General features: G+C 43.7%; 1 protein-coding gene across 4 annotated transcripts in view; it reads left to right on the top strand.

The window, feature by feature from the left end:
- Nucleotides 1-1699: 1699 nt before the first annotated feature.
- tcf12 (transcription factor 12) overlaps nucleotides 1700-10934 on the top strand; it is a 120712-nt gene continuing 111477 nt past the window's right edge. For 3 of the 4 annotated variants that reach the window (XM_080840779.1, XM_080840780.1, XM_080840782.1), the window contains exons 1-3: nucleotides 1700-1836; nucleotides 2738-2830; nucleotides 3370-3442. In XM_080840779.1, coding sequence (XP_080696905.1) covers nucleotides 2759-2830; nucleotides 3370-3442 — 145 coding nt within the window. In that variant the 5' untranslated portion in view covers nucleotides 1700-1836; nucleotides 2738-2758. The remainder of the gene's footprint in view (nucleotides 1837-2737; nucleotides 2831-3369; nucleotides 3443-10934) is intronic. The other variant, XM_080840781.1, reaches the window with a different exon arrangement.

Genomic DNA, 10934 nt, shown 5'->3' on the forward strand with positions numbered 1-10934 from the left:
CTTTTTAATAGTGTTGAAGAAGCCTAATGTGTGCTTCATTCTACAAGAGAGAACGGAAAACAGACCTCACCGGACAGCAGCATCCCACTGTCAAAATCGCCTAAATATAGCCTGCAATTCATTTCTCCAACAGGTGGCAGTGTGCGTTTTCAACTACTTCCAAAGGAAATCAGTAGCCTACTCAAGACTCTTAAAAATAACATTAGAGCGCCATTATGGTTTGCATTAGGCTATTGTTTTATGAATGGTGAAGATGAACGATACATCGTCAGCAAAGCGACCAACCTATTCCACCGTTCAAGTTCTCAATAACGAAAGCATCTAAGGGGTTTAATTACCATTACAGAGAATTACAGTTTCGTTTGTCACTCCCATACATCATGATTTAGTCTTGAATTGGCCTGTAGCCTACACGCTCTGATAATAGGCTAATAATAATAATAATAATAATAATAATAATAGGCGACTTCAGTTTTTGTTCAGTTCAAGTTTTTAGGTCGTGACTTTTCCGATCTGTTGCAACAGGATGACAGCCATATTACAGGCAAAACTATTTGGGGCAGATATGAGTTCGGGTATCTCTTCAACCAAAGTTACTCTTTGCTAAGAAAAAAAACGCTCTGCACAATTCCATTGTTCGGGGGCAAATAGATTGCTCTGAGTTCCACTAAAACCTCATTAGATGCTAAAAACGAAATAGTTATATGTGATTCAAATGGCTTAAAGTAATTACCATGAATTACATAAACATCTATGTCAGCCAAAAAATCTAATAGAAACGATGCCTCTTCAAGCACATTTTCTAACCTACTCCGTTCTCCTCACCTCCATCTCTAGCGGAAGACAAAATAGTTCCGATGCATTGTTATTTTTACAGAAGGAAGCCAGCTTGCTTTGGTTGGATGCGTGTTTTTTTCGTGAGCGGTGGTAAATCGGTCTGCTCTAACATGTTCGAGTGTTTTCTTTAAAACACGAATAAACAGAATTCATAAGCTTCGTAATCGAAATGTCAACTTACTTACACTATTGGTCTGCCATTGGTCAGTGTCTTGTTGAAGGAATAGCCAAACGTTACCGTTGTTCGCATACCTGGGCCTTGTGAACTTGACTAACAATTTAAATTACATCCATAGGTATTAACACATCGAGTCGTAAATTCTACATGAAAAACTGCGTAAATTCTGTCATTACAAACTCGAGGCCGGCCAGTCAACTAAAAGGCCAGATTGTCACATGTGTTTTAATTAAGCCACTTCTTGGGGGCTTTTAAGAACAAGGCATGGGGTAGGCCTATTATATTTTCTCACAATAACGCAACTTTTATAAACCATTATCAAAACTGACTTTGACAAGTTGCTGAAAATAGGCTATTTTTTTCGGTCTAATAAAAGATTTATAGGTCGCTGTTGGCTACAGGGGCGTTCTAAACATATCTGATGTTAATATTGATGGGAATAAGGGTTGTCAGTTCCTGTTATGGTCCAATTTGTTACTTCTTATAAGTCAAAGGACATGCTATTATTTAATAGCGGTCGTCAGTGTGTCCCACATCGGCATGGTGTGGAAACCGCTCCGCGTGGTATCGGAGGGCTGTGCGACACCAGACATCAGCTCCAGAAACGGCGGAAGGATACTACACTTCACGTCATCTCAGTGCTTAGGCTTTTGCGAAGCAAAAATGTCTGCCTAAGGGAAACTCGCAAGTTACATACAGGGCATATTTGCAAAATATAATTCCTTCAAGGTTGAATTCGTTGTCTCTCAGACGCAAAAAAGGAAGTCAAGTCAACTGTAGTCACACCAGATCGCCCTAGTTGGATTTTCAAACGAGAAAAGGTAAAATATTGTAGTGAGTTTGAAAAAGGTTTCGGACTGGGTGAAAGAAGTTGGGATACAAGAAAGACTGGAGGTAGTAGGCTATAGAGTGAGGGGTTGGCATTTGCTCTGTAACTTTAACTTGTAAGGGCGTTTTCGTGTCTGAATGTAACAATGTTGTAGTGTTTGAGCTACACTTTCGCATAGGTTTCTTGCTTTTCAGTGTGCATGTCTTATTTACACTAGGCTACCCTAATATTTAATAACATGGAATCTGACAGATCGTATTTGAACACCGCCTCTCTCAGTCTTACAACGTAACAGAATTGACCACATATTTTTTCACAAAAGCGACTATTGCTTCGTTTATTGTTAGGCTAACAATTGTTAACAAATTCAGTTTTATATTTATTCTGTCTCACACATGTTCATTATTGGAACAGTGAAACGATGTTGCGTCCATCTGTGGCGAATGCGGCTGAGCAGTAGCCTGCAACAATGTTGCAATGGCCTATTATTTAATACAAACAGTTGTTGTAATTTCTAACATCTTTCCTGTAGCCATGCAGGAGTGCTTATAATTACTGTGTATTGTATATTTGAGGACATTCAACGGTCTCTCGTAGGTAGGTTACTGCACCGAAACAGTATCCCTGCAGGCGAGGCTCTCGCTTTTGGAATTTCATGTCAGGAGTAGCCAAGGCTGTTTTGTCATTGATCGAGCGTTAGGTGTAGTTGACACCGATGTTGAAATATTATCACATGCACGGAGATCTTACAGCTTTGTACCGAAGCCTACTGTTACGGAGATGATTGTCATTTGAGGTGATAGTAACGTTAGCAAACGATTTGGGCATCTCTGGCTTTAAGGATTGTATTCGCCGAGAATTAAAGTAGGCTACTCGTTTTTTTATTTTTCTAGATTTAGTTAAAGATCGCAAAGATGAACCCACAGCAGCGGATTGCCGCTATTGGAACCGATAAGGAGTTGAGTGACCTGCTGGATTTTAGCGCGGTAAGATGGGTTTTAAAGTTCATTTAGGTTTTCTATTGGTATTTTTTTTTAAGCTCATCGTTGTTTATGCATCTATTGTATGTGTGGCACTACCACAGCAGACATCTGAGTAAACCCTGTACCTGGACGTTTTTTTGGGTCACTAAATCTTGACCTGAACCGTGAACTTTAATGCAGTGTCTAGACCAGAGCTTAACTGGTTTTTGTCCTCGCCATCAAACACAAACTTCAAATATTTAATCACCACTCTGACTGAGAATCCTCCTTCAGGATCATCACAGGACCTATTCATAAGTTTAGTCTAACATGACATGACATGACCCTGCATGTTTCTTAATCAGCAGTGGGCTAATTTGGAGTCCCTTATAAGCATAATGTAATTCTAGCACAAGACGAGATACACTGGTTTCTTTTTTGCATCTTCAATTAGACTGTCATGCATTGTTTCGTAGCCCATCAGAGATCACACGGTGCATGTTTTGGTTTGGTTCATGATGTGGAAATGTGATACTGAGGCGTGCGTTTGCAATCTCTCCTAGATGTTCTCCCCACCAGTGAACAGTGGGAAGAACAGGCCCACCACCCTTGGGAGCAGCCAGTTCACTGCTCCAGGTAAGACCTGCTAAGGGAGGACCTCATTCATGCACATTTCACTACTGACAGGAAAGGCTGTGCTTTGCATTGCACTCTCCCAAGTGTGCCTCGACACTGGTTTGTTCAATGCCTGCTTGTGATCAAAGCCATTGTGGCAAATTTGGAGGTGTTGTCAGAGAGTGTGTGAGTTTGTGTGTGTGTGTGTGTGTGTCTGGGTGGCTGGGGGTGGGGTGTGTGAGACACAGAAGGCCCAGTGAGACTGCGGAGAGGTTCTATGAAATGTAAAGTTCTGTGTGTGTTTGATTCATTCACATCATTGAAAGTGCTTTGCGCTGCAGTCGTTTCTGTATGGGAAGTGAAGTTGTCTCTCTCTCTCTCTCTCTCTTTCTCTCTCTCTCTCTCTCTCTCTCTCTGTGTCGGGAGTGAATGAGTGTTTGTGATTCATCTGTATAGTAAGAGTTACTTTGAACTGCGTAGTTGTTTCATATGAGAGTGAAGTGTGTGTGTGTGTGTGTGTGTGTGTGTGTGTGTGTGTGTGTGTGTGTGTGTGTGTATGGTTCATCTCATAGAGAGCACTTTAAGCCTCAGAGTGGTTTTTGTGTGAGAAGTGAAGTTCGCAGCTGGCTGTGTGGTCTTGCCCTAATGCATCCACCTGCAATTGCCATCAGGCAGCTACGGCCACAAATATGTACAAATCAAGAGGTCTTCATCTGACAGACACACAACTCCAACTTTCCACTGAGCAGGCTGCCTGCTTTGTATTCTTGATCCAGAGAATATGTCTGTCCTTGTCACCCGTGCTGTCGTCAGTTTCTTTGTGGGTTAAGTTAAGCAAGTATAAACCGCAAACACAAATATGGGATCGTTTTAACGTGATGCATCAGCAGTTTTTAAGCAGCTATTTGTCTCAGATTATTTTGGACATTTAAGTGTATACTCCAAGCAGTGTGATGAAGACTGAAAAGAGTTGGGAAGCTAACTGTGTTAAGCACTACTCTAAAATCACTAAAGTCACTTCTACAGAATGAAAAAAACAAAACGATATATGTTTTTATTTCATAGAGTTTCTTACGGTTAATTAACTCCTCTTAAAAGAGAAATGGCATTGACCAGTTATACAGAGCAATATGATACTCCTGCCTTATGAGTAGCTATCCCTGAAGAACATTCTGGAATGGTTCCTCTGCCTTCCCTGAGCTCTCATTGGAAATGCTGTGTTGAACTGATATTGCAAATGTGAATGTGCTGAAGCTTCCTTGTCGCAAAAACACACACACATACAAGCATTCACGCGCGTGCACACACACGCACGCACGCACGCACGAACGAACGCACGCACGCACGCACTTACGCACACACGCACGCACATACACACACACACACACACACACACTCACCAACTACACACTGTTCCCAGTGGCTGGTGGGGCGCTGATTTCCTCTGGCCTTGCTTTTGGTCAGGCAGCTCCTGACCTCTTCACACATCTCAAGTTCTCCCTGATTGGAGCACGTGCTCACACTGGCTACCTCCCGGTGTCACACACACAGTGGAGGTGGTGTGTGTGTGTGTTGTATCAGTGGGTTAGTAAGCTTGTGTGTGTGTGTGCATCAGTCGGGCTGCGTGTGTGGGTGTACACTAGTAAGGTTGTGTGTACGTTTGTTGTGTGTGTGTGTGTGTGTGTGTGTGTGTGTGTGTGTGTGTAGGTGTTTCTTATCTCCGTGTTGATTTGATGCTGTGTTTTGATAAAGCATGTTGAGATGCACTGAGCCTTGTTGAGGATCATGTCATAGGTGAAGCTGCTTCGACGCATTGGCCTAAAGAGTGGCCATTGTCTAAAAGGCCCCCTAGAAAAAGACAACAATCTGCCTTTATGCACGCTCAATGCCCGGTTTATGCAGGCAACAAAGGGCAGCTTGTGCTTACAGTTATCAGCAGTGAAAAGGCCAGCGTTTGAGAATGAAGAGAGAGAGGAGAGCAGGGGCGCTGTTTGTGAATGGGCTCCGTCCCATAGCATCAGGAGTCATCATAGCACTTCCTAGCTGCACTAGCCTCACAAAAACAACATGCGCTAATGCTACGTTAGCCTCACAAACAACACACACTTAATAATGCGTCACCCTCACAAACACACTACACACCAATGCTGCTTTACCCTCACAAAAACAATACACACTGATGCTGCATTACCTTCACAAACACAACACACAGTGTGACCCTTACAAAAACACCAAAGAACCTGAAAGAAAGACAAAAGAGGCATTGTCATCAGATATGGATGTGTGTTAAAAAAAAACCTCTAATCTTTTAAGAGTGGCGTAGATTAACTACACCAGTGTTCACATGTGATGTGTTGTTGTAACACATTTGAACTGACAGGAGAAGTGTTTTGTTCCCTATCCCCTGGGGAGGCCAATCAGTTAGCTTACATCCGTTTCAGCACCGGAGAAATGTAATATCTTTTTGGGAGTTATTTTAATATGAGTGGGGTGATGGCTCTCCCCTGGAACAGTATGCAGTATGACTTTAATATCATTTGATTTCATCTAGCGGACCTATGAATCATGTGAACAGCAGATCTCAAGGCTGTCGCTGCAGACTTGAATCGACAAACGTCTCTGAACACTTTTCCCTCAGGGGTTCAAAACGATTAGTTTTGATGATCATTTTTTTGGTTTGACTTTTAGATATTTACGTGCCAAGGTGAATTTACAATGTTCCTGTGGATTTAGTTGTGAAACTAGTCCACTGCAAATACAGCACGTACTATAAGAATTGTCTGGATCCTCCGACGAGTATTAGTGTCATTTTGTATTTGTGCTAATTGGACAAAAGGGTTAGGATGGCATCTGAAAAGAACTGACACGAGCAAGCCCACGGCTGTCAGGTGATTGATTAATTGATTTGTTATTCACTTGTGTATTCACAGAACGGTAATCAATGGTGGTTTGCATAGGCTGCATGTCTGCTGTGGTCCCATGGTACTGTTCAGCGTCTAATTAACCTGCTCCAATGCTACTCAAACTCTGTTTAGTGTCTCGTTAACCTGCTCCAATGCTACTCAAACTCTGTGCAGTGTCTCGTTAATCTGCTCCAATGCTACTCAAACTCTGTTCAGTGGGTCATTTACCTGCTCCAATGCTACTCAAACTCTATTTATTGTCTCACTAATCTGCTCCAATGCTACTAAAACTCTGTTTAGTGTCTTGTTAACCTGCTCCAATGCTCCTCAAACTCTGTGCAGTGTCTCATTAACCTGCTCCAATGTTACTCAAACTCTGTGCAGTGTCTCATTAACCTGCTCCAATGCTACTCAAACTCTGTGCAGTGTCTCATTAACCTGCTCCAATGCTACTCAAACTCTGTGCAGTGTCTCATTAACCTGCTCCAATGCTACCCAAACCCTGTTCTTAAGGCAGGGACTCTGACCTGAGTAGCTTCGAGGTGACAGTGACCCATCCACAGTACCATGCTAACCAAACAGCGTTACACAAATGTGGGCCAACACCTTACTCAGGCTTAACTCCAACTCTGTCTGCATGGTGAGGAGGTGATGCGATGGTGAAGGCATAAGTCAATGTCAATGCAAGGACTCATACTAACACTAGCCAACTACTCTTAGTAAAAACAATTAATAATAACAATCCACTCCTGCGTTACTCCAGTGTCACTGAAGGCCCATTTTGGAAGTGAGGGGGGAAGGGAGCCCACCTCAGTGACTTAACTTCATTAAATCATGCGCAGTAACAGAATGACCAATCCCACACGAAGCGGTACGCCATCTTACTCCCGCTGGGCTCCTGTCTGGCTCTGCAGTGCCCTTAGCCTTAATGTGACATCCTGAAGACGCTTCCTGTTGTGAAACCATTGCGCTGCTCTTGTCCAGTTGGTCCAGATTAAGGCTCCCTGCTCCTGGCTTCAGTGGTGACACTGACTTGGCGAGATTTGGCACGGCTGTCCATCAGATGCCGTTGCTCTGGGTGGTTTCCCAAAAAGGGGTAAAGGCAAAAAGAGATGTGGTTCTGATCTGCCGGCGATAAGAACCGCATCAGAACCGTATCAGAAACAGTTCTGTTTTAGAGTAAGTGGTTTTTCTGGGTTTAGGCTGTTCTTGTTTATTCTGTCATTTTCCACAAGAAAAAAAATGTTTAGTCGAGTGTTTTTTTTCGCTGTGTAAAGTGTGTGTGTTTGTGTGGGAGTGTATTCAAACGTTTGTGTATGTTGTCTCTCTCAAAAGTCATCAGAAAAAAGCTCCTGCATTCTGGGCGTTTTTCCAGCGGAAGGCCGTGCCATATGTTAGTTTTGTCTCATTTACAGCAGAACTCTGAGAAAGTGTACGGAGACAGCCCGCTGTGAGCCGATGTTTGCATCTCTGACGGAACCAAATGCAGCGAGCGGAATGCGGCCGTGCGTTTGATATGCGTATTACGGCTGGGTTAAGCAAACCTCGGCTCAGCTCATTGCTATCTCTCTAGTCATCAGATCAGGAATTAGCGCTCCATGAGTCGTTTACAGTCGTCGAGGAACCCTGAGCAGAAACTGCTGAGAAACAGTGACTTGTTTGTTTGAATAGCAATGTGTGACCCCCAATGCTTGCCGTAGGTAATCCTCCTGTAGGTTGACTACCTAATGAGCCTGATCTCTTTTTTCTCTCTCCTCACTATTGAAATTTGATGATGCACCTCATTGCCATCTCAGTGTGTCTCTCATGTGTTTGATGAGCTTTGGCTCCGCTCGTCTTCTCCTCAAAGATCAGCCAGCCGCTCTGATGTGCTCTCGCTCTCTCTTTCTCTCTCTCTCTCTTTCTCTCTCTGTTTGTCTTTTATTTCTCTCTCTGTCTGTCTGCCTCTCGCTCTCTTTTTTTCCTCTCGCTCCTGCCTGCATTGTGTGCGGATTAGAACAGTTTCATCTGCGATTAATAATTAATGAACCTAACAGAGGGAAATCAGAATGATTAGCATTCACAATTATTCCGACGCTGAATTATTTTATTCTTTGTAAGAGAAACGGGAGGGTGGGGGGTGCGGGGGTGGGGGGGGGGAGTCTTCTAAGTTAGGAAAGTCCTCGGCTTGCCTTTTCAAGATAATTTAGCGACTTGCATAAAAATAAAACACGCTTCGCCGTCCGTGGCATAATGTCTCCTTCAGATAGAAAAGGTGACAAACTCTACCAGAGCTCCACTTATCTTCAAAGCCTTTTTCAAAGGATTTGCACATTTGTATTTTATTTTTCTCTTCTCCACCCTTTGTTTAAAACAACTCCTAAGTCTTCTGTTTGAGCGTTTCAGTTAAGGATGGATTATTTCAGACTGATTCCATGTTTATAACCAGCTCGCAGGGCTGTCTCTCAACGTTGAGTTTTTAGTTTCTGAAGAAGCTGTTGTCTCTCGACGTGGAGATTTTTTTTCTTTCGCTAGTTTTTCTTTCTCAGGAAGCTGTTGTCTCTGGAGAGTGTTCTCGGTGGCGCTCCGCGTCTGACTGATTTTTACTTCTCTTAAGCTCTCATTGTGAAAACTGTGTTTATTCAAATCCCCGTTCATTATTATTCTCCTTATCTCTCCCACTGGGGTTCTAAAAATGTCCTAAACGACAAAACTTTCTGCACACTTCTGAAGTGCAACGATGCTAAAAGCTCACAAGTCTCCAGTGATTCAAATACAAATATACAAAATATATTCACACTGTGTATGTGCGTGTTTACTGAATACTGCATATTAAATCTGTCTCATTTACAGAACAGATTAAGCCTTGCTGGAGGTGTTGGCACATTTCATACCATTGGTGAACAGAACTTTAGGCTGCTGCGTGTGTGTGTGTGTCTGCTGAGATTGTGGGTGCGTGTGTGTCTGCTGAGGCTGTGTGTTTCATTGGGTTGTGTGTGTGCAAAGAGGCTGTGTGTGTGCAAAGAGGCTGTGTGTACGTTCATATCTCCTGCCTCCGTCAACCTATGGCTGCACCACATGTCTGAGGCTTTCACAGTGTTGTCTGACATTCCTGCCATGGCAGGAAGGATTCTGGGATATTCTGGACGCTACTCATTTATGTATGAGAGGCGACCTCTGAACTTTGAGAAATGTGCCATAGTACTTGAGAGTTTGAGGAAAGGGTTCACTAGGCACTATTTACTATTAGTTACTTTCTGTTTTCTTGTTTGTTTATTCGGGTCCTGTGCAATGACGTGCGGGTAGTCAGAACTTTAATCTCTCTCTGCCTTTCTACCCGTCCTTTTGTCTACAGATTTGGCCCGCTCTTCCAGCTGTAAGCCTATTTGTGCTTGTTTGTTTTGGTATTGACTATCCCAGGTTTGCTTTATCCTTGGTGCGGTATTTTTAGTTTTGCTAATGTATGCTTTGACCATTGTACAGGATAGAGTGATGCTTTTCCTAGGGGTCAAAAGGTCATATTGGTCCAGTGCATCTCACAGCCTCCTGCCTCTGCTGCGTAAGAGAGAGAGCAGACACACATCTGCACACATCTGCCGGTCAGCTCTGATGGGAAGGGCTACAGCCCACAGAGTCTCTGAAGAAGGGAATGAAGAGCTGAAGAGAACACACACAACCACTGCAGAGGTTTAGGCCGTTGATTATGGTCTTCATGCGGGGGTCTGTTGGAGCTCTGAAGTATGTGTGTGTGTGTGTGTGTGTGTGTGTGTGTGCGCGTGTTCTCTGGAGGAGCTGAAGGAGCCTCTCGAGTAGAGCTCACGACACCTGATGCTCTCTCCTGATGTCCACCTCTGGCATTATCATTCTGTGTGTGTGTGTGTGTGTGTGTGTGTGTGTGTGTGTGTGTGTGTTTGTGTGTGTGTGTGTGTGTGTGTGTTTGTGTGTGGGATTGTGTTTGTGTGTGTGTGTGTGTGTGTGTGTGTGTGTGTGTGTGGGATTGTGTTTGTGTCTGCTGCAGTCAGAAACATATCCATATCCATTTCTGGCACCCCTGTGCTTCGTGTGTGTGTGTGTGTGTGTGTGTGTGTGTGTGTGTGTGTGTGTTTCTAAGGCTTCATTCGTATCTGTCTTCCACATCTGGATGCGGTGCTCTCCTGTGTTGCGGCTCCTGGTGACGGACCCAGAGCGCATTAATCAGTCCTGTCTCCCATCGTGTGTTCCACTGAGCAGCTGTGTGTAGAGGCCTGGCGTGGCGTCAGCAGCACAACTCAATACAAGCCCACTGAGGGCCTCCCCTATCCACTGGGTGTGCACGGAACGCAACACTGACAGGGGAATGTGTGTGTGTGTGTGTATAAGAGTCTGTATCTGTCTGCAAATGTGTGTGTGTGGGTGTGCATATTTGTATGTGTATGTATTCACCAGTGAATTGGCCTCTGGCAGTAATCATTTTGTAGCGTTTTAGCGTTGAAGCATTAGTGTGTTTATTTAGTTCTCTTCCCAGCTCCCATTCTCTGTGTGTAGCAGACATCTCTGTTAGTAATGCTTTTCTCACTGTGCGTGTGTCCGGTGTGTGCGTGGAAGGGCTGCTTGATTAGGGTAAAAATCATGACCATGGTTATTTTGGTAAT

This window comes from Sprattus sprattus (assembly GCF_963457725.1).
Source record: "Sprattus sprattus genome assembly, chromosome: 6".
NCBI classification, from domain to species: Eukaryota; Metazoa; Chordata; class Actinopteri; order Clupeiformes; family Clupeidae; genus Sprattus; species Sprattus sprattus.